Source organism: Phyllobates terribilis, unplaced genomic scaffold (assembly GCF_046119375.1).
Source record: "Phyllobates terribilis strain yellow unplaced genomic scaffold, ASM4611937v1 Scaffold_2__4_contigs__length_985480577, whole genome shotgun sequence".
NCBI lineage: Eukaryota > Metazoa > Chordata > Amphibia > Anura > Dendrobatidae > Phyllobates > Phyllobates terribilis.
Window position 1 is genome coordinate 832858242 of NW_027362762.1, and position 24409 is coordinate 832882650.

Genomic DNA, 24409 nt, shown 5'->3' on the forward strand with positions numbered 1-24409 from the left:
AATGATGAGATTCTGCCATTGTCATAGTACATAGTGAATCAAGTGTATTTTGCCATCTACTGTTTATGTAAGTGAGTATGGGGCCCACTCCTGCACAGGGGCCCACCAGGGAATTCACCTGTTCCCCTGTGGGCCAGTTTGAGCCTGGTGCTAGACATTCAATATATATGTAACTGTTATCTGATATCTGAACATGCTCCAACCTTTGGAAAGGTGTCATATGGGTACAGACCTTTGTACCTGCACCCTGATTTGAAACACTGAACCAATACGTGCCTATGGGTACTAAATGTGATACTCCCTGGCCTGTCCTTGGGATCAGTGAGGATAGTTTCGGTGGTAGGTGATAATGTGCATTTATGGTACAGCGCCTTTAAAAGCAAAGTCTACCTATGTACCCAATTTTTTTAATTGTATCCTAAATTATAAATGATAAATTAAGCAGTTTAGAAAATGACTCCTCATTAAAAATGAGTTCTTGTTTTGTGTCTTCAGCTCCTGTACAGACTTATGCATCTCCATGGTTACAGACTGCAAACAAACCCTGTGTAGTCTGACCCTGCAATTACACTCTCATTGTATGAATGTTGTTATTTAATGTATCATTGAAAAAGTAGGACATGTGAAAGGAAGAATTACTGCAGAATCATATTATGCAGGGTTTGTATTTCCTTTCTTTACCATGGAAATGCATTGAAGCTGTAGGCACAAAATGGAGTGTAATTTCAATTATAAAGTAGAGCAGTCATTTGTGGTTTATGCTGTAGTGGTAATAGTCTGGTTGGACACTGAATTAGCTTAGAAAAAATGATATTATGATCACGTGGGAGTCATTATAGTGTATTAGATGCTTTAATTGTGCTCTGAAATACAGGTGGGAAAGATGAAAAACAGACGCTAAAAAGTCTAAAGAAAAATGTTTTTCTCTCCTTAATGGAATCTTATTCCGAATGTTAAGTTATGACAATTGTACTATTATTATCCATAAAAACAGTGCTATAGAAATCACATACTCTAATGAAACTGTTGCTGTAGATCTGTAATGCAACCTGCAGTTAGTGGAAGTGCCGTAATAGCGTGGTGTTAGAGAATAATGGAAGATATCAGATGACAGAGTGTGAACGCCTGGAATTTAATCTCAATATAATGATAATAGATTTCGCTTAAGTTGTAAATAGGATGGATCTCCAGTTCTCGAATTTCCTCATTACGGCACGTTATAGGATTACAAATGGGAGATCCAGACGTTGTAGCCACACCAGTAATATAAGTAATATAAGTTGGGTCCTGATTCACTTTGGTTAAAAAAGAGCAAAGACTTTTACATTTTTATGTAATTACTGGCTCATGAGAGAATCAAGAGATCTCAGCATGAGCATGGGCCAAGCTTCTGCCATGGTAATGGGACCTAGACCCAAATAATTAGTCCTTATACAATATCATATGACAGCAGAGGCTACTGTGCAACTGCATCTAAAAAAAGAATGAGCCCATTCATGGTTCCAAGATGACTTGGTAATTAACCAGGGTGCAGTAGAAGATCAGATGCAGTAAGGCTGACCGTGCACATTAGATGCCTGTTGGCCAAACAATGCCTTGGATGGACGATCGTTCTGCCGATCTTAGCCGATTCTTCCATACACGGGAGCACTTGTTCACCCTACTGTTCCTGTGTTCTCTGTGATCAGCGACCGCATACAAATAAGACTGCCAGCCGAATCCATCGATATAAGCGGGTTCAGCTGACATTAGTGTAATGTGTATGGTGGTTATTCTGCACTATATGCCATTCTTAGACTGTTGGTGGCCCAGTCATTAGCATGGCTATTCTGAAGCTCTGCAGTCAACCACAGTTCAACCACATTTAAAATTTGCACTGACTTTTATATTTTTTTTTCCCTTGTTGGTATGGGTTTTCTCAAAGTACTTTGCTTTCCTCCCACACTCCAAAAACATTCTGATAGGTAATTGACTTCTTAAAAAATTAACTTTAGTGAATGTGTGTCTTTGATAGGGAAATTTGCTTGTGAGCCCTATTAAGGACATTGACTAATAAACAATTTTTGTACATTTCCGTGAAAATTTTGATGTGGATAGTGACAGGGCTGTGGAGTCGGAGTCGTGGAGTTGGAGTCGGAGCCTATTTTGGTGGAGTCGGTATTAAATGGACCAACTCCGACTCCTAAAATATATAATAAATTGGGTACAGTAGTTCAATGCAGTTTATGGGGAATATTTTTTTCATAAGAATTTTGGAAAGTTATGAAATGTCCTATAAATGTCTGTCCTATTCCTGATCTAAGGGTCTAGACTTTTAGCTGAGATGAATCTGTGCAACATTTATCACTTAAACATGAGCCATGTATCAGGGAGTTGGAGTCGGAGTTGGAGTCGGTGTCATGGAAATTGAGGAGTCGGAGGTTTGGCTTACCGACTCCACAGCCCTGGATAGTGGGCTGCATTACTTTTGTTCACTATGGAATGGAGGAGCTGCGTTCTCAGCAATGACCACTACACAGTGAATAAAGCTGCTGTTTCAGCTCCATTACTTCTTACATTTGACCACTGCCAGAGCTGAAAGCAGCTAATCGGTTGGGTTCAGGGTGTTGAGCTTATAGGTCATCAATATCATAAGAGTGGGCAACACATTTTGAAAAAAAATTGAGTTGTACATATTTATATATAGTAAAGTGGATGTGAACCATAAAGATATCAACAATATGAAACATTAACATGTCACTTCTGTTCTTGTTTCTTCTAGGAAGAATTTCTCTAATGGCCAGGATTCCTTAAAAAGGCAAAGCTCAACCGCGAGCAGGACGGTCACCCTCACCCCACAGGCCCTTAAGCACATATGGGTCCGCACTGCACTAATCGAAAAAGTGCTGGATAAAATTGTACAGTATATTGTAGATAACAGCAGGTAAGGATAATGTGACTTTCATTTTTTTACTTTTTATTTGTTTTTTTGTTTATAGTGTTTAAGTAACATACAAATAAAACAAAATAAATGTCAAATGCTTATTACAAGTTACAAAATATTGGAATAACAAAGGAAATTGCACATCTGTAGCCAGGTTTTTGCTTCCTAATCTGAGAGCAGCATAATGTAGAGACCGAGACCCTGATTCCAGCGATGTGTCACTTACTGAGCTGCTTAGTGTAGTTCTTATAAAATCACTGTTTTATCAGCAGGAGATTATCACTAGAGGACTAGTAAACCTGCTGCCAGGTAGACCTGCATGAGCTCTATATAACCCCTCCCCCACAACTGATTGGCAGCTTTCTACCTATGTACAGTGTACACAGAAAGCTGCCAATCAGTGGTGTGGGTGAGGTTATAAAGAGCTCAGCATTCAGAGACCTGCTAAATCTGCTGCAGATAAAACAGTTTTTAAGCGAAACTGCAGTACCCAGTAAAGTAAATGATACATCACTGAAATCCGGGTCTCTGTCCCTATATCATGCATTAGATGGGGCAGCAAAAACCTGGTGACAGATCCCCTTTAAATACATGAGTATATATCAAGATTGTTGGAATATATCATCCAGATGATAAAATAAATTAGGAGCCCCTGTCTTGCACATGGAACCCCTGTAGGAGAATCATCAAACACATCTTCCAGGGCTTTCCACCATGAAACTTAAATCACATTCCTTTGTTGTAGTCCTATTTAGGTATCCAGCCTAAAGATACCCAATGTTCCCCCCTTTGTCTTCTGTACAGTATGATTCAGTATACCAAAATGGTAAGACTAAATCTTGTTTCTCCTCCCTGGCATAGTGGAGTTCAACAAACTTTTTCCACTTTGTAAAGAATTTAAAATTCGTTCTTTATGCCTCTATGTATGTACTAAGTAAAGTGACCTTCATTTTTAATTTAATTCTTTAGCTATACACTGAGCTATTTGACTAAAGAAAATCAAGATATTTTTGTCCTACATCAACAATTACCGCCTTACTTACTAAAGATAAGAAATGGTTTTAATTCAAACAATATTCATTGTACACTGCTCGAAAAAATAAAGGGAACACTCAAACAACAGAATATAACTCCAAGTAAATCAAACTTCTGTGAAATCACACTGTCCACTTAGGAAGCAAAACTGATTGACAATCAATTTCACATGCTGTTGTGCAAATGGAATAGACAATAGATGGAAATTATTGGCAATTATCAAGACACCCTCAATAAAGGAGTGATTCTGCTGGTGGGGACCACAGACCACATCTCAGTACCAATGCTTTCTGGCTGATGTTTTGGTCACTTTTGAATGGTGGTTGTGCTTTCACACTCGTGGTAGCATGAGATGGACTCTACAACCCACAGAAGTTGCTCAGGTAGTGCAGCTCATCCAGGATGGCACATCAATGCGAGCTGTGGCAAGAAGGTTTGCTGTGTCTGTCAGCGTAGTGTTCAGAGGCTGGAGGCGCTAACAGGAGACAGGCCAGTACACCAGGAGACATGGAGGGGGCTGTAGGAGGGCAACAACCCAGCAGCAGGACCTCTACCTGCGCATTTGTGCAAGGAGGAACAGGAGGAGCACTGCCAGAGCCCTGCAAAATGATCTCCAGCAGGCCACAAATGTGCATGTTTCTGCTCAAACGGTTAGAAACCGACTCCATGAGGGTGGTATGAGGGTCCGACGTCCACAGATGGGGGTTGTGATGACAGCCCAACACCGTGCAGGACGCTTGGCATTTGCCACAGAACACCAGAATTGGCAAAGTCGCCACTGGCGCCCTGTGCTCTTCACAGATGAAAGCAGGTTCACACTGAGCACATGTGACAGATGTGACAGAGTCTGGAGACGCCGTGGAGAGCGATCTGCTGCCTGCAACATCCTTCAGCATGACCAGTTTGGCAGTGGGTCAATAATGGTGTGGGGTGGCATTTCTTTGGAGGGCCACACAGCCTGACTGCCATTAGGTACCGAGATGAGATCCTCAGACCCGTTGTGAGCGGTTGGCCCTGGGTTCTTCCTAATGCAGGACAATGCCAGACCTCATGTGGCTGGAGTGTGTCAGCCGTTCCTGCAAGATGAAGGCATTGAAGCTATGGACTGGCCCGCCCCATTCCCCAGACCTGAATCCGATTGAGCACATCTGGGACATCATGTCTCACTCCATCCACCAACATCACGTTGCACCACAGACTGTCCAGGAGTTGGCGGATTCTTTATTCCAGGTCTGGGAGGAGATCCCACAGGAGACCATCCGCAACCTCATCAGGAGCATGCCCAGGCGTTGTAGGGAGGTCATACAGGCACGTGGAGGCCACACACAATACTGAGCCTCATTTTGACTTGTTTTAAGGACATTACATCAAAGTTGGATCAGCCTGTAGTGTGTTTTTCCACTTTAATTTTGGGGGTGACTCCAAATCCAGGCCTCCATTGGTTAATAAATTTGATTTCCATTGATGATTTTTGTGTGATTTTGTTGTCAGCACATTCAACTTTGTACAGAACAAAGTATTCAATGAGAATATTTCATTCATTCAGATCTAGGATGTGTTAATCCAGTGTTCCCTTTATTTTTTTTGAGCAGTGTATATTAAATCTTTATTTCAAGAACATAGAATTAACACACAAGTCAAAAAGATGTGTATTTGACAACATACTGTAGCTTGCGGTAAGAAACCACACAATACAATAAGAGAATAAACAGCAACAATTTGTCAATGAGTTTGAGTTCTGACTATAATTCATGAGCACGAGTTTGAGCACATAACTGGCCGGGCTACTTCACAGCCACCAAATGTCAGCATGTAGAGATTCATATGCCGTGTCCACTAAACGCGAGCCCTGTGAATCTCTTGCTACCTGATGTCATTCCCAGTGCCTCTTCTGATTAGTAGGCCTGCCGCGATGTCATGTGTGCATCACGTAATAACAATAAGTTTACACTGGGCCTACAAATCAGAAGAGGAGCCTGGGATTACAGCAGGTAGAAGGTGATTTGCTGGGTCCCTATCAGGCCACCATGAACTACTTACATGGTCACTGTACCATAAAAAAATAAGTTTGCTCATTTCTATCGAAATGTCAAACACTGACCTGTGTAGGACATAAGTGGTTAAAATCATAGAGAGCAAATTTAAAAAAAGTATTTAAAAGAAAAACAAGGAGGAAAGAGAAGAAAAAAATAGGTGTGTACAGAGGTTTAGTAATAAGGTCAGAGCCCCACACCACCTCCATCAGGATACATCTTCATGAATAAATAGTCTTAGGGTACCTCAAAATTTCTCAAGGACAAATCTACAAATCATGTCCTGCATGTCAGGCGAATCCAGGGACGTAACTATAATAGGTGAAGGTGAAGGGGATGCGATCACACCCAGGCCTTAGAGCTTAGGGGGCCCAAAAAGTTGCTTTGGCCCATATGAAAAGACAATTACTATTAAAGATTTGTAATAATTGGGGGCCCCATTGGAGCTTTTGCATTGGAACCCATGAGCTTCAAGTTACGCCACTGGATGGATCCCTGAAGATATCCCAACAGAACCAGATTCTCAAAAAGCTATCATATCTGTCATTACCTGTGGCTATAATCTCTTCCATTCAACGTCTGTTCTTTATGGTGTTAACTAATTCTACTTTGTAAGAGATGTTAGAGGACTTCCAAAACCTTGGAATAATCACCATAGCTTCTCCAAGGAAGGATTCTAGAAGGCCCTTTTTCACTTTTGACAATGGCTCTTGCATGGGACAAAGTGAGATGACCTCTATGGAAGCTGTAATACTATTAGAGGTAACAATGTCGCATAAGGTGAACACAGACACCTCAAACTGTTTTATTGGGGGAAAACAAGATTAATTTTATTATTTAACCTCTAATATATTTCTTTGTTCTCCTACAATTCAATGGGCCAGAGCACAGTTTCATATACTTCACCCATAGCTCTATATGACCTATTCTTCTTAGTTCATGATTAGAATTCAAAAACATAAAGGAGTTGTTCAGCCATGAAAAAAAAAACATTTGAAAAACATTCTAGAATGTTCTAAAATAACAAGCGGAGTCTTCTCCACAGTAAGCCACTGCATGGGAACATGGCTTTATAGCAAAACTACTTATTTCTGCACAGTAAAAGAAAAACAATATTGCTTTTGCATTTTGGTATACACTGTATTAATTTCTGTAACATACAAAGTTACTTTTGTAATTAAATATTGATTCAAATGAAAAGAAACAAGCACCAAAACCATTTTTCGTTCTCCTCTAATACCAGTTCAGTGAGATCCATGTAAGTAGCTTAGCAGGAATTATTCACTTCTGGATTTATATGTTAATCCTCTTTTAAAAAGAGAATATTATTCAATAAATTATTTCCTTTTAATTGATTTGGTTATAATACAAGATAACATATTTTAATTGGGTTTAAAAGTACAAAATCAGGCCGGAATGCCTAGAATTGTCTAGAATTGTCTGTGTATATATATATATATATATATATATATATATATATATATATATATATATATATATTACACACTGCTCAAAAAAATAAAGGGAGCACTTAGACAACAGAATATAACTACAAGTAAATCAAACTTCTGTGAAATCAAACTGTCCACTTAGGAAGCAACACTGATTGACAATCAATTTCACATGCTGTTGTGCAAATGGAATATACAATAGATGGAAATTATTGGCAATTATCAAGACACCCTCAATAAAGGAGTGGTTCTGCAGGTGGGGACCACAGACCACATCTCAGTACCAATGCTTTCTGGCTGATGTATTGGTCACTTTTGAATGTTGGTTGTGCTTTCACACTCGTGGTGGCATGAGACAGACTCTACAACCCACAGAAGTTGCTTAGGTAGTGCAGCTCATCCAGAATGGCACATCAATGCGAGCTGTGGCAAGAAGGTTTGCTGTGTCTGTCAGCATAGTGTCCAGAGGCTGGAGGTGCTACCAGGAGACAGGCCAGTACACCAGGAGATGTGGAGGGGGCTATAGGAGGGCAGCAACCCAGCAGCAGGACCGCTACCTCCGCCTTTGTGCAAGGAGGAACAGGAGGAGCACTGCCAAAGCCCTGCAAAATGACCTCCAGCAGCCACAAATGTGCATGTGTCTGCACAAACGGTTAGAAACCGAGTCCATGAGGGTGATATGAGGGCCCGACGTCCAAATATGGGGGTTGTGCTCACAGCCCAACACCGTGCAGGACGCTTTTTTTTTAAATCAAATATTTTTTATTGTTAAAACTTTTTTTTGTAACACAACAGTAAAACAAATAAAACAACCCAACCAAAGAAGAGACCCAGTCCCTATTCTATCCCTCCCCCCCCACTACACATCGCCCTTTCAAACAAAATATTTTGAGTTAAATGTTCCACAGTTCTGTCCACAGCAAATTAACAATCTTACAGTATGAATAGTCACAATTGTATTGAGGGGTATCTAACTCTTGCTTTGGAGCAGTTATATACATGTCTAAAGCAGTCCAATGTAGGGTTTTGCACCTGTCAAGTAATCTATACATCAATCATAGCAGGCCAAGTCGAAATCTATGCATTTCTCTGGATGCTAGGCCGGAGCCGTCAATCCATGGAGCCCATATTTTTTCAAATTTGGAGATGGCCTTCCTTTTCAGATATATACTTTTTTCCAGATTTAATAACCAATTAATCTTATTTATAAATTCTGTCACCGTGGGCGCCTGCTCTGATAACCAATGTTGGGCTATTAGTTTCCTAGCCATGTATAACATGCGTGCCACCGCTATTTTGCCATGTTCGTCAGTGCTCAGATCTTCTATATATCCCAGTATACATACTAATGGTGAGGGATCTGAATAGACTGAGTATGTTCTATCAATGATTGCTATTACATCCCTCCAGAAGTTTTCCAGAGCAGGGCAGGTCCACATCATATGAAGCATGTTAGACGGGGATGTTTTACATCTAGCACATAGGGAGTCTGGTCGAAGCCCTATATCGTGGAGAAATTGTGGTGTTCTATATGACTGGTGCAGCACCTGTAAGTGGGAGAATCTATGGGACTCACTCAGAGATAACTGGGGAACTCTTTCCAGTATTTCAGACCACAGCCCTTCTTCAATAGGGCCTATCAAGCCCTCCCATTTTTCTTTTGATCTTATGGGGTGTTTTGCTAATACCAGGTCCAGCAGACCCCTATAAAGCAATGAGATTAGCCCCCCAGAATTATGTGAGCTAGCCATTCTCTGTATTATAGCATTTTGAGGAACTCCATTATTTAGGACAAGACCCTCTGCCTGATATGCATGTCGTAACTGAAGGTACTTATAAAATTCGGTGTTGGGCAGTCCATATTCATTTTGTATCTGTGAAAACTCCTTGAGTGAATCTCCCGCTAAAACATCAGTGAATCTTTCTAGTCCTTTTAGACTCCAATTTTTAAACCCTTCCAATTTATATAGGTTAGGGAGCCATGGCGTTTCCCACAGTGATGTAAATTGTGAGATCCCTTGTATCCCCTGTAATTTCCTCACTGCCCACCAAAGTTTGTGTATTAACAGCGTAGTTGGGGTTCTACAAGAGGGTGTCTTAAATTTGTGAGCCTCCAATGCTTCATAGAGTCTGAGTGATTTAAAATGTGATTGGAGTAGAAGACGTTGAGCCCCCCCTCCCCCTCCAGGGTCGTCCCACCCACGAATATGCTGGAGCTGAGCTGCCATATAATAAAGCCACAGATTTGGGACAACAAGGCCACCCATTGTTTTATCTCTTTGCAAAGTTTCCAGTTTATTCTTGGAGCTTGTTTTCCCCAGATTAAGTCCCTGAACATGCTGTTTGCTTTAAGGAGATATATCTCTGGGGAATCCATATTGGAGAATTATGCAATACATATAGCAATTGTGGCATCCAGATCATCTTGACCAAGTTAGTGTGGCCCACCACTGACCGTGGCAATTTAGACCACGTGTCCAGTTTACACTTGAATCTGGCCAGTATTGGGTTGAGGTTTAGTTTCTCATAGTCAGTGACTTTAGATGTTACATTAATACCCAAATATTTAAATTCATTGACCACTTGTAAGCCCGAGTCAGTATAGTGAGGTGCATTAATGTTCCCATTATCTATTGGAAGCAATACTGACTTAGTCCAATTAATCGCCAAACCCGAAAATTTCCCAAACTTCTCGATTGTCTCCATAGCTACAGATAATGTTTTGGAGGCTTCCGCTAAAAATAGTAGTGCATCGTCAGCATAAAGCGCAATTTTCTCCTCTATATTCCCTCTGCGAAATCCCATTATGCCAGGGTGCATCCTGATAGCCGCAGCTAGTGGTTCAATGGCCAGTGCGAACAGTAAAGGGGACAACGGGCAGCTGAAGTAAGATGCCCATTTACCCTTAATCGTGCCAATGGCCTCTCATATAGTAGCTTGATCCATGAAATAAATCCAACGCCCATACCAAATTTCTCCAAAACTACCCATAGATATTCCCATTCAACAGAGTCAAATGCTTTAGCGGCGTCTAGCGAGCAAATAACCCTGTCTCCTGCATTGTCCACTGGCAACTGAAGATTAAGAAATAGTCTACGGATATTAACGGCTATAGACCTAGCTGGCATAAAGCCCGATTGATCACTATGTATAACATTAGATATTATGTTATTTAACCTGGAGGCCAGAACTTTTGCTATAATTTTAATGTCCATAGGTAGCAGGGATATAGGCCTATAGGATTCGGGAAGCAATGGATCCTTACCCGGTTTGGGTATCACTACGATAACTGCTTCTCTCATTGAGAGGGGCAGAATGCCTTCCCTGGCTGCGTCCTGGAAGGTGCACAGCAACTGAGGTAGTAATATATCCCCAAATTTCTTGTATATTTCCATAGGGAACCCATCCAACCCTGGTGATTTATTATTGGCCATTGAAGCTGTGGCCATTTGTACCTCCTCTAATTGCAGGGGACTATTTAAGTATTTTTTATCTGCTTTAGAGATAGTTGGAAGATCAATCCCCTCCAAATAAGTCAGGATTTGTTCTCTGCTAAATCGTGTTTTGGTTCTGTATAAGTCCTGATAAAATTATCTGAAAGTATTTGATATTTGATCTGGCTGATTAACCATTGCACCTTCCTTATTTTTTAAAGCGCCTATAAAGGATGTCCCTATTTGAGCCCTTGCAATCATAGCCAGTAAATGCCCTGCCTTTTCCCCTTCTTCATAAAAATGTGTTTGGGAGAATAGTCGCTTATTCTTGGCCTTCTCCCTAATGTGTGTGGAGTATGCCTCCTGCGCCTCTTTCCAGGTCATTAGGTCCTCCTCTGTACCTGATTGGACAAATTTATTTTCCGTGAGTCTAACCCTGTCTTGCAAGAATTCCCCAAATTGGTTAGTTTTAGTCTTGGATCTATTGATAGCTTGTATCAGGACTCCCCTCAGACAGGCCTTCATTGCGTCCCATAGTGAGTTCTGCATCACAGAGCCGTTATTTTCTATAAAATAGTTTTGAAGAGCTGATGTAATCAAATTTATGTCTATGATTTGCAACCAAAAGGGATTCATGGACCATCTAGTAAGGGTAGCTTCCAATCTGGGCAAAAGACATAGGCTCATCATCAGGGCTGAGTGGTCCGACAGTACTCTAGGTAAATATTCCACCCTTTCCACTAAAGGGAGAATGTGTTCTGTTCCCAGTACTAAATCTATGCGGGAGAGGGTGTTGTGTGATTTAGAGTAGCAGGAGAATTGTTGTGTTTTGGGATATTTAAGACGCCATATATCAGTCAAGGATAACTCTGATAGGAGCTCACCAAACTTAGTTATGGGGGTAGCCTCTATAGCTGTGTCTGATCTGAATCTATCCCAGTATGGGTGTACAATATTGTTAAAATCTCCCATGCATAGCACAGGGACCCCCTGTACTTTGTCTATGTGTGACGCAATTTCCTTCATAATATTATTATTATAGGGAGGGGGAATGTAGACTGCCACTAGTAATAATTCTTTGGTGAATATTCTACAATGAATCCCAATGAATCTGCCCTCCTCATCAATCTTAGCGGATATCAATTCAAAAGGGATAGATCTATGTACTAAAATACTGATGCCCCTCGAGTACCATGAAAAGGTAGAATGAAAACTATAGCTGATCTATGAACGCTTCAGGGCCGCTATATTACTTTTTTCTAGATGCGTTTCCTGCAGACATACCACTGCTGGTGAATTTCCCCATATATATTCCATGACAGCCGTCCTCTTTAAGGGGTCTCCCAACCCTCTCACGTTCCAAGAAAGGAATTTTACTTGGTTAGCCATTAGGATATAACGCATAGGGGATGGACAGGATACGTATGACAAGCGTTAACATAACTCTGGTTCCCAAATACTAGGTTATAAAAATACCCCCTTTTCCATACAAGATAACTGTAATCCATACAGGTAGCAGAACTGTGCAGCACAATCTATAAACATACAACTTACAAAAACATACAAACAGAAAAATACCGATCCATCCAGAAAAACCAGAGTCCAACTCGCCTCCGCACATGAAGCAAGCGAGCAACCTACTAAAAGAGAAAAATAAACATTTCTTGGGAGCCTGCCATTTTAGGATAATAGACAGAATATCCATTTTCCACTGGGCCGTGAGTTACTTGGTAAGAATTATGACTCCAACAGTCAATCAGATATCTTCTGATGGCACATGACTTAAGTTATACGTCTTCATTCAACGTTGTGGGTTCTGGCGAAGTTGCTGTTCATTTAGATCAAGCCAGCGGAGTGCTTCCTTAGGATTTTCAAAAAAGGAGGTCCCTCCCAGGGCGGCCACTCTGAGTTTCGCTGGGTAAAGCATGGAGTATGGTATTTGTAGCTGGCATAGCCGGCGTTTCACATCCACAAATTGAGCCCTGTGTTTTGACACTTCAATGGAGTAGTCAGGGAAAAAGGACACCTTTTGGCCATTGACGGAGATGTCCCCTTTATCACGAGCTGCCATAAGGATGCTGTCACGGTACTTATAGTGGAGCAGCTTCATTAGGACTGGCCGCGGCGGGGCTCCGGGTAACAGACGAGTAGGAACTCTGTGCGCCCTTTCCACAGCAAATAGAGGGGTCAGGTGTTCTGCCCCAAACAGGGAGAGCAGCCATTTCTCAAAATACTCAGTAGGGTTATTGCTCTCGGTTTTTTCAGGGATGCCAATTACCCTTATATTATTCCGCCTGAGTCTGTTCTCCAGATCGTCAGTTTTAGCTAGCAATGCCAGGATCTGTTGGTCATGTCTGCGATTGTCACTGATAATTTGTGGCTGTTTATCCTCCAAATCACCAATTCTCCTCTCAGCTGCTGTGGTGCGATCTGTTACTTTCTGCAGCCCCTGTCTCATGTAGGAAAGTTCTTCCTTAATCTCACCTATTTGATTACTAAGTGAGGACAGGACAGATCCATACTGTGTAACAACCATGAAAACATCCTTAATTGTAGGCTCTTCTGTCTGCTGGGTTGAGAGAGTGCTGAAGGGGTTAACCTCTGGCCGAAGCTGCAGGCTGTTATCTAAGGCAGTGGTCAGCAAACTTTTTTGCACCAGGGACCGGCTTTAAGCAAGACCAGTTTTCAATGGCCCGGTGGGGGTGGGGGCGGGGCTTTGGTCATATGTGGGTGGGGTTATGGAGGGGTGGAGCTTAGTGCATACTTATCATATAATTATGACATTTATAATGAGAATGTGATTCAACTTACCATAGGTTCAGAATGAGTGGGAGCACCAGGCTTGTTTCCCTGGATCAGTGCGAGCACTGGGCTTGTTTTCCTGCAACAAGGCGGTCCCATCTAGGTCCCATCTGATGATGATGACCACTACTGCTGCTACTGGACACAGCCACTGCTGCTATGAATTTTCACTGTTATTTGCTTTTTTCACTTTAAGCAGAAAATCTGCTGCTGGGCCGCACGACACCAGAACACAGCTACAGGAGTCATAAGGGTGGGACACCTGACGTCATATCTAGCTGCCCATTAGCATCCAGAGCCCCTCCCCCTCCAACTCGCAGCTAGCAGGAAGGGAAGGAGCGCTGGACACACATGACCTGCTTGTCCATGCTCCTGCCTGAGCACATTCTGCCAGTAGGGCCGCATGGCTAATTATCTATTCACTGCCAGTCCCTCCTCCTCTTTTCTTATAGGCTACTGATCACATGCTGGCTTTCTCCCTGCTGATCCTCTACAACTGTCAGCGGCGCCGCGGACCGGCTGAAAAACCCCAACGGCCCGGTCCTGGTCCGCGGACCGGCGGTTGGGGACCTCTGATCTAAGGTGTCAGTGTTATCTGTATTGTCACAATCTCCTGGGAGAGCAGAGAAGATTAGCCATCCCCTTCATCTGTGTCTGCACTGTATTACTCAAGGGGGCTGCTCTGTTTGTCCTAGCAAACTGGCTAGTTTAACTGCAGCATTCATGGAAGAAGACTTGCCTGTTGCATCAGGGGATGTGGAAAGCTTCAGTTTCTCGGCGCCATCTTGAGATTGTCTGTCTGCTCCTGCAGTCACCTCACGGTGCCTTCTGCCTGCTTTCCCAGCCATAAAAAACTCCTCTGTTGTGCACCTATGGTTACAGGAGCTCAGAGGGAGATGTTATCTCTGGTTTTATTACTATTTAAGGCCCAGTGGAGACTTTTACAGGCTATTGCTCCCGGAGCTGATCTGTCCTGCGACCGCTCACATGTCCAGCCAAGCCTCGCCCCCCGTGCAGGACGCTTTGCATTTGCCACAGAACACCAGGATTGGCAAAGTCGCCACTGGCGCCCTGTGCTCTTCACAGATGAAAGCAGGTTCACACTGAGCACATGTGACAGACGTGACAGAGTCTGGAGACGCCGGGGAAAGTGATCTGCTGCCTGCAACATCCTTCAGCATGATCGGTTTGGCAGTGGGTCAGTAATGGTGTGGGGTGACATTTCTTTGGAGGGTCGCACAGCCCTCAATGTGCTTTCCAGAGGTAGACTGACTGCCATTAGGTACAGAGATGAGATCCTCAGACCCCTTGTGAGACCATATGCTGGTGCGGTTGGCCCTGGGTTCCTCCTAATGCAGGACAATGCCAGACCTCATGTGGCTGGAGTGTATCAGCAGTTCCTGCAAGATGAAGGCATTGAAGCTATGGACTGGCCCGCCATCTGGGACATCATGTCTCGCTCCATCCACCAACGTCACATTGCACCACAGACTGTCCAGAAGTTGGTGGATGCTTTATTCCAGGTCTGGGAGGGGATCCCACAGGAGACCATCCGCTACCTCATCAGGAGCATGCCCAGGCATTGTAGGGAGGTCATACAGGCACGTGGAGGCCACATGCAATACTGAGCCTCATTTTGACTTGTTTTCAGGACATTACATCAAAGTTCGATCAGCCTGTAGTGTGTTTTTCCACTTTAATTTTGGGGGTGACTCCAAATCCAGGCCTCCATTGGTTAATACATTTGATTTCCATTGATGATTTTTGTGTGATTTTGTTGTCAGCACATTCAGCTTTGTACAGAACAAAGTATTCAATGAGAATATTTCATTCATTCAGATCTAGGATGTGTTATTTGAGTGTTCCCTTTATTTTTTTGAGCAGTGTATATATACATATATATATATATATATATATATATATATATATATATATATATATATATATATATATATATATATATATATAGTGGCAAAGTGCTGCAGAGGAGGTATGTTTCACTGAGGCTATTAGTTTCAATGATTTGAAGCTAAGTTTTGCTCCAGCACACTAGGTGTCTAGGGCTTCAGCAGCCATTTTAAGGGCTGGGTTTTTGAGAACAACCATAGAGCGGATGGGAGGTTGTCCTCCATATCTCCACCCCAGGGTGTGGTCTGGGGTTTAAATAGACGTCCTGCTGAGGTATTATTGGTTCAGGTGTCTGGAGAGGCCAACTCCAGAGAGGAGCTCATGGTCTTGTTTGTTAAACTGAACCGTGTGGTTTTTTGCTAACCTGGAGCGGGGGGACCACCGCAGATGTAAGGACTGTGCTATCCATTTTTCTTTTGTTTACGCGTTATGCCAAGAAAGGCCTGTTTGTTTTGATGGACTTTACAGTGGTTTATGCCATGCTTTAAATAAACCACTGAGAATTTTAAAGAAACAGCGTTCCTGTGTCTACCTCTGTGTGAGCCGATCTACCACAATATATCTATGTCTATCTATCGGGGGCAGACAGTGACAGCTTGTGGCCCCTGTCCAAGAAATGTGTTTGGGCCCCCCTTTTTTTATGGCAATCAAGCTACAGATATTATATATATATATAATTGCACGATCTCCTTTCAATATGTATATTGGCGTCCCTTATTACACAGTGCCCTTTCTTGTTATGTACAGCACCGTCCTTTACATATCATATTCTCATTATTTTTGTTATTTATAATGCCCTGTAATTTATTAGATACCATCCTCCCTTGTTAGATTTATAATTAAATGACTGCTGATGGAACATGGTAAAACTTCTTTCTTGATGGAGGCATATGATGGACTGGTCTCCTGGTCAGATGCTGCTCCATCAGCAGTCATTTTATATCTGACAAGACAGGACTATCTAATAAAGAGAGGGCGCTGTGTATAACAAAAATAACGAGAATACGCTGTAAGGGAGGGTGCTATATATTACAAGACATAATACTATGTAATAATGGGATAGCACTGTACGTAACAACCGAGAATGCTACCTAATAAGCGACTTCCACATACATAACTAAAGAAGATGCTATGTAATAAGGAACACCCCTTCCAGTAATAATGTCCACCATACTGGCCCCATTCCTGGGATTATGTTTCCCAACATGGCCTCCTTCTTAGTATAATGTTCCCCATCGTGGTCTTCCATCGTGGTCCCCTTCATGGTAAAGTGTCCCCTATCCTGGGCCCCTTCATGGTATAATAAACCCCATTCTTGTATAATGTGCCCTATCCTGGTCCCCTTTCTGGTGTAATATGCACCATTCTGGTACCCCATCCTGGTATAATGTTCCCCATCCTGGCTCCCGTCCTGGTATTATGTGTCCCATCCTGGTATGTGTCCCATCCTTGTCCCCTTCTGGGAATAATGTGCCCGTCCTGGTCCCCTTCCTTTGATATTGTGTCCCATCCTGGGATAATGTACCCCATCCTGGTCCCGAACCTGGTATAATGTGCCTTATTCTGGTCCATTTCCTGGTATAATGTTCCCCATCCTGGTCCAGTTCCTTGTATAATGTGCCCCATCCTGGCCCATTACCTGGTATAATGTGCCCCATCCTAGTCCATTTCCTGGTATACTGTGCCCCATCCTGGTATAATGTGCCCTATCCTCGTCCATTTCCTGGTATACTGTGCCCAATTCTCGTATAATGTGCACCATCCTGGTCCATTTCCTGTTATATTGTGCCCCATTCTGGTATGCTGTGCCCCGTCCTGGTATAATGTCCCCCATCGTGGTCCATTTCCTGGCATACTGTGCACCATCCTTGTATAATCTGCCCCATCTTCGTCGATTTAATGGTATACTGTGCCCCATTCTGGTATACTGTTCCCCATCCTGGTATACGGTACCCTGTTCTGTAATCCAATACATAAAAAAAAAAAAATTATACTACTCACCTTCCCCCACGCGCCCTGGGTCCTTTTCTACAGCCGTTACAGAAGCCAGCAGCTGACTTTGGCGTCATGACGTCACTGCCATGCGCCTCCACGCCGACCTCAGCTGCTGGCCTCTGATTGGCCGGCAGCTTATATTGCAGCGCAGGGAACTGGCGGGTCCCCTGCGTCGCAATACATTTCAGCTGAATGAACGGATATATTCCTCATAGAGTAGGCTATGGTCTGTGGAGTTGGCTCAGGAATTGAGGCTACTCCACATTTGGCAAATGCCGAAAGTGTTACGAAGTTGGCATCTGTCTCTAACAGCAGTAGCCATAGTTGAGCGCTCTCCACATGTGGTAGATGCAGCAACCGGAGAACTCAAATCTCTGCTGTTAACCATTTAGATGCTGCTGTGTATCTCTGATATCAGCATTCAAATGGAACAGTCCCTGATGCAGGTGTGTATCAGTTCCGAACTGCTCCCAAAAATGCGATTGCAGGGAACTCTTGGGCTATCATGGCGGCGGGGGACTGCTGAGGAACCTGACAACTGACATCTTGGTACCCCTGTGAAGCCCATCCACATACTGAGCTTTATAGGAAACTGTGATTTACACTATATAATGCAATATACTTGGATCTTGAAATATGGTGACATACCCTGATTTTTTTTTGGTTTGGTTTTGCAAGTTTGGTTTTGCCGTTATCATACTGACGTGGAGAATAATTTTTCCAATTAATTTTTATCATACAATAAACACCATAAAAACAAAACCTGCCCAAAAAAAATAGTAAAATTGCATTTTTTTCACCATTTCATCCCACTTTTAATTTTTCTGTACATTGTATGGTAAAATTAGTGGTGTCATTCAAAACTATAAATTGTTCCGCAAAAAAGGAAGTCCACATTTGGCTATGTCGATGAAAAAATTAAAAAAATTATGCCTTTTGTAAAAGGAGAAAAAGAAACTATATACCAAAAATGAACAAAAAAACTGCCCTGAAAGGAGTGAAAGGAGTTGTATAGCATCAAATAAGGATCTGCTGTTTTTTAAGAACCACCACTTGCAGCGACCAGTATTGCAGTTTATCCTCACTAATGCGAATATTTATTAACTGCAGCCCCAGATATAGACTAAGAGATGGGAGTGGCACTTTTCTTTTCTTTTTTTCTAACAGCAGATAAGTCAGCTACATACAGTTGTAACAACCTTTAGTAATAATTGTATATCATTTTTCTTTCCACAGTAAATATTATGAAAAAGAATCTCTAATGTCTGATCCAGTTTGTGGTTCTATCCTGGCTGTCCTTCTAGGTGAGAATATGAAAATGAAATAAATGAAGTAAAAAAGCAATGATTCTGATGCTTAGCTTAAAAGATATAAATAAAAATAAAGTAAAAATAATGAAACTGCATGATTTGGAGGTAGTTTATTATGTTGTCTTTGATTACAAAATGCCAAAGGGCTTTTACACTGCTATAAAAGTTGCACTTAATAGGACCAGAGTGGTGTAAGAAAAAAGAAACGCTGTGCCTCTATCGCCTCTCCTTCGCACGCCATACTGTGTCCCCTGCCGGTCTCCAGCCATCAGCAACAATTTCTTCCGCTACACAAAAAAAAATGAACTGGAGTGCAAGTTGGTATGCATGCAAAATAGGAGCATGTTCACACTGGCCATAAAACAGACAAAACCCAAAACAAACGAAATGAACATAAACCCTGCTATAAGTAAATAAGTAAAAGCAATAGTGCATATAAATAATATTGGGTACTTAGTAAACACCGTTTTTGATCAATGAAAGCGTAGAAGCCATCCCATTAGCTATAAGGTGTATCCAAATTCGGGATGGTCCTAACCTCTAGTATTAAAACCTTATCTTCTGCTAGCAGTTGGACGTGGGGGTGTCACATGACTTCTAACGCCAATCAGCGATTGATAGTAAACTGCAGCCTTCAAATACTGTCTTAACACAAAAAAACTGTTCAGACAGAAGGTGAAGGCTGCAGCCAATCAGTGTCCATTGATTAGCTCAGTGGTACATAACTCCCCCATCAGATTTTGATGCCAGGAGACCGGGGGGGCACAGAATAGAGTTGGAGGAGCAGCAACGGATCTGGAGGTGAATATAGGTTGTATAGGCGACTCTCCACTGACTCTCCCGGTCAGTGGAGAGTCGCTTTCGCCCTCTGCCGGTCTGTAGCTCTGTTGTCCCCAATGTCTGCTGCTTGATCCTGTTGTAAAGGACTGCCGTCTTCGAAATTTTAAGGATGGAGGCAACATGATGCTCACTGTATCCCTCTGCTAGTAAAGCCAGAATTGAGCCCTTCTTTTCCTCACTTAAGACTTTTCTTTTCAACTCCTTTGGCACAGCAGTATTTTTTATACTTTCCCTCATTACATAAGATTTGGTTCAGGTGATCACCTAATCAGAAGCACATTAAGTAGAATGAGGTGTACTTTGGTTGGAATTCAACTGACACTGGAATGAAATGGCTGTCAGACATGTAGTGATGGTGATTTTTAGAAAACTGTGCAGTGTTCTCTTAATTTTTGCCAGAGCTGTGTGTATATATGTATATATATATATATATATATATATATATATATATATATATATATATATATATAATATTCAGGGAGAAGTAGAAATAAAATAGGAGCAAAAATTGGCTACTTATGACTTAGTGACAAGTCTTCTTTGATATGCCTCTACAGCAGGATTGCACAACATATTTTGGTCCAAGGGCCAAATTGCCATACTGAAACAATCCCCGTGGTCGCAACAATTTTTACATGAATACATCACCTGAACTACCATCAGTGCATTAATACATCACCAGAACGAAGTTTTGAGTATTTGAGGATTTAGAGAGTTTCTGACCAGTTTCTGCTACACACACTAACTTAAACTGAGTTTTTGGAGCAGAGCTCACCAAATCCTCCTCATAATCTCAGATATCTAAATTTTAAGGATTTTTAAGATGTAACATAGTCATGAAGCACATTATAGGTTGCTACATATGTATAAGTTCAGTACATGAATGCAGCACCAGAAACACAGTCAGTGCATGAATGCAGTGCCAGAAACACAGTCAGTACATGAATGCAGTGCCAGATACACCGTTAGTACATGAGGGCAGCTCCAGAAACACCATCAGTACAAGACAGCTTCACTAGAACCACTGTCAGTACATCAATGCAGTACTAGAACCATCATCAGTACATGCATGCAGCACCAGAAGCACCATCAATACATGAAGGCAACATCAGAACCACAATCAGTACATGTATACAGCACCAAGTTTAATACAGTGATCAATTGTAATGTCAGGTCAGCCCCATATAGAATTGCATTGCATGAGCCTACAATTCCCTGTATGTCCTTAACAATGGTAATAAGATACTGGGAATTGTAGTTAACAGCCATCATCAGACTGCAGATCATACAGGAATCACAGTATTGATGAGATGCTAGTTAGCATTACAAATAAACATATACATCCAGGTACCTTATAAGTGGCATCTTCTCTGATTGGAGTCATTTCCATCCCTTTTGTCTCCATGTAGCACAGATGCCATGAGGACATTTCACGCCCAGAGTTTGTCTCTCTAGACATCCCTCATCTCTGTCTTCAGCACTTCCCGACAAGGTAGCCTTAAAAATAAAAGTATAATTTGACTGCTCCATAAATAAAAATATCTCCCATGCTACGCCAATGAATAAATAATTGCCCCTCAATCTGCTTCCTGCACAAAATATCCCCTCCACACTGCCCCTCTCATAATATCCATTACTCTGCCCTTCTCCCCTCTCCATAATATCCCCCACACACTTCCCCTCTCCATAATGTCCCCCCACATAAAGTCCCTCTCCAAAATATCCCTCCAAACTGCCCCCTTCCATACCTCCACTACATTGCCTCTCTGCATAAAGCCTCCCACTCCACTGCCCCCTGTCACAATCCCTCCAATTACCCCATAATATACCCCATAATGTCCCAAATTGCTCCATAATATTTTCTATTGCCCCATAATGTCCCCCATTGCTTCATAATCTGCCCTTGTAGAAACACAACCCTCCCCTCCCACAACCCCTTCATCTAAAATAATATCACATTTAATCTTCAGCTCCTGCATGGAGCGTTTACCGGTGCCGGATGTGTCCACTCCCTCTGTGGCACCAGCGCCAGCAGTAGTGTGATTAGGTCAGCAGCTTGCCGACCTCATCATGCCGTTGCACTTCGGGGCTGCGCTGACCAGGGCTCCTCTGCCTCAGTTCCGGCGCACAAGTGTTCAAATGTATTCGGAAATACATTTGAATACAGGAAGAAGAGAGTCAGCATCTCCCAAACAGCTCTGAGGGCCGCAGCAAACCAATCGGCAGGGCGCATGCGGCCCCCGGGCAATATGTTGTGCAGGCCTGCTCTACAGACTGCATTATCTTAACGGGTTCACCTTGTCGCTGGTGGGATAGCTTATATACTATTTTTGATCAAAAACAGTGTTACTAAGAACCCTATTTTATTTAAATGCGCTTGCTTTTTATTTATTTACAGCAGGGTTTATGTTTATTTTGCTTCTTGTAGGTTAGACTGCATTATCTGAAGGATACTAGGATGTCATAAAGCACAAAACATCCGTTTGAAACGTATCAATGATCATTCGACATTACTGTGGCATTTCCACTGCTGTAGCACCTGCCCAATGCTAGAACATAGAGATGAAGTTATACTAATGTAATTTCACTGAACCACTGTAACACAGATACAATTTTCTACTTCCCTTGATTTACAGTGGGTCCTTGTGCATTAGAATACACAAAACTTAAAACCGCTGACCATTACTGGACTGACCCCTCTGCTGATGAGCTTGTACAAAGGCACAGAATCCATGGAGCTCACACTCGCCAAGACTCCAGTCCCTGCAAGCGGCCAGCTCTTGGTGTAAGTATTTCAAATATATTATCTCTTTGAACATGGCAAATCTCTTAGGACCCTTCACACATCAGTGTCTTCAGTATGTGTGGTAACAGTTTTCACACGTACTGGAGACATTTACACACTCACACGCATTATAATCTATGGGGCTGCGCGCATGTTTGTGAGTTTACACGGATCTTGTGTCCGTTTGACCTACACGTGGACATGTCCGTTTTTTCTGGCAGTACGGACGTCAATATGTCTCGCACATAAAATGTGTCATCCGTGTGCCGTCCGTGTGGCATGTACCAAAATAGAATGCAGAATAGAAATTACAGATGTTTAGGTGTTAGATGTGCAAAGATAGAGAATAGATAGATAGAAAGATGTCCATTAGACATTAGTGCATTACGTTTTTACAGTTTACTGTACATGTATTTAGCTAAAAAATAAATAAATTAAAAAAATGGCGTGGGGTTCCCCCTATCTATAATATAACCGGAGATGCGTGTCTCTGTCTGAAGCCTTTATAGACTGCGCAAGCACGACACACCTGCGCAGTCTGGCTTCAGACAGAAGAAAGCATCGAGCCGTTAAAGGTAAGAGGAGTGTGTATGGCGCCGGAGATCGCGGTATGCAGAGACACTGAACGCATACCGCGATCTCCGGTGCCATACTTACTAGACCAGGATGAGCGTTGCCTTGTCGCCTCTCTTCGCCAGAGACCGGGGCAGGAGTGAGGCGTTGGAATCCGTGCATGCGCATAGCGCTATCCGGCGCCATTTTACTGAAGACACATTTGCAGTGTGTCTTCAGCAAAATGCCGACGGATAGCGCGGTATGGGCACGCGCGTACTCCGGCGCCGCATTTCGGCCTCTGGCAGAACAGGACACAGCAGCGCTTGAACACAGGGAAGAAAGGTGAGTATAAGTGTTTCTTTTTTTGCATGTGTGAAGCGTGAAAGAGATGAGGGGTGCCATACATACCAGGATTGGGGTTGAGGGGTGCCATGCATACTAGGATGGGGATGAGGGGTGCCATGCATACCAGGATGGGGATGAGGGGTGCCATGCATACCATGATAGGGATGAGGGGTGCCTGCATACTAGGATTGGGGGTGAAGGGTGCCATGCATACCAGGATTGGGGATGAGGGTTGCCATGCATACCAGGATGGGGATGAGGGGTGCCATGCATACCAGGATAAGGATGAGGGGTGCCATGCATACCAGGATAGGATAGTGGGGACAGGATGGGGGCAGCACAAATACCAGGAGGGGGGCAGCACATACCAGCATGGGAGACCATATACCAATAAAAAATAAAAATACAAGCCACCCGAACGTAGAACGGGTTCAATAGCTAGTTTTTAATAACCAGCTAAGGAAAAGAAGGTAGCTTGGTGTTGATCATATTATGCTGAGTAGGGCCCAATAACCATAGAGCTTCCCAGCCTATTAATATCAGCTCACAGCTGTCTGCTTTGCTTTTGCTTGGTATTAAGCGGGCCCTAAAAAAATGACGCTTAGCCTTGGCTCTTCCTGATTGCCCTGGTGCTGTGGCAACAGGGGTAATGGGATTGTGGGGTTGATGTCAGCAGCTTGCTGACATCAAGCCCTGGGTTTAGTAATGGAGAGGTGTATGTCAGACACCCCCATTACTAACCCCATAATCAAAACAAATAAACACACACACACAAAGTCATTTATTTGTAAAAATCACTCCCTGACAATTTCCCTCTTTCACCCATTTATTATAAAAAAAAATCCACACCAGTCTGCCTTAATCCTCATGGAGGACCCCCGACGATCCCCATCTTCTTCGTCCAGTGTATGGAGCCCCATTCAGAGAACGAAGCTGCATAGACTGGATCAGCAGCCAATGCCTGTTCTCACTCTGCACTCCACGAGAACCCTG

The 24409-nt window shown here is 42.7% G+C and overlaps 1 protein-coding gene across 3 annotated transcripts in view; it reads left to right on the forward strand.

Annotated features, from left to right (window-relative positions):
- The window catches only part of SGSM2 (small G protein signaling modulator 2), a 484755-nt gene that overhangs the window by 352064 nt on the left and 108282 nt on the right, over positions 1–24409 (forward strand). For all 3 annotated transcript variants that reach the window (XM_073667783.1, XM_073667784.1, XM_073667785.1), the window contains exons 4-6: positions 2762–2923; positions 18818–18885; positions 22368–22516. In XM_073667783.1, the coding sequence (XP_073523884.1) occupies positions 2762–2923; positions 18818–18885; positions 22368–22516 (379 nt within the window). The remainder of the gene's footprint in view (positions 1–2761; positions 2924–18817; positions 18886–22367; positions 22517–24409) is intronic.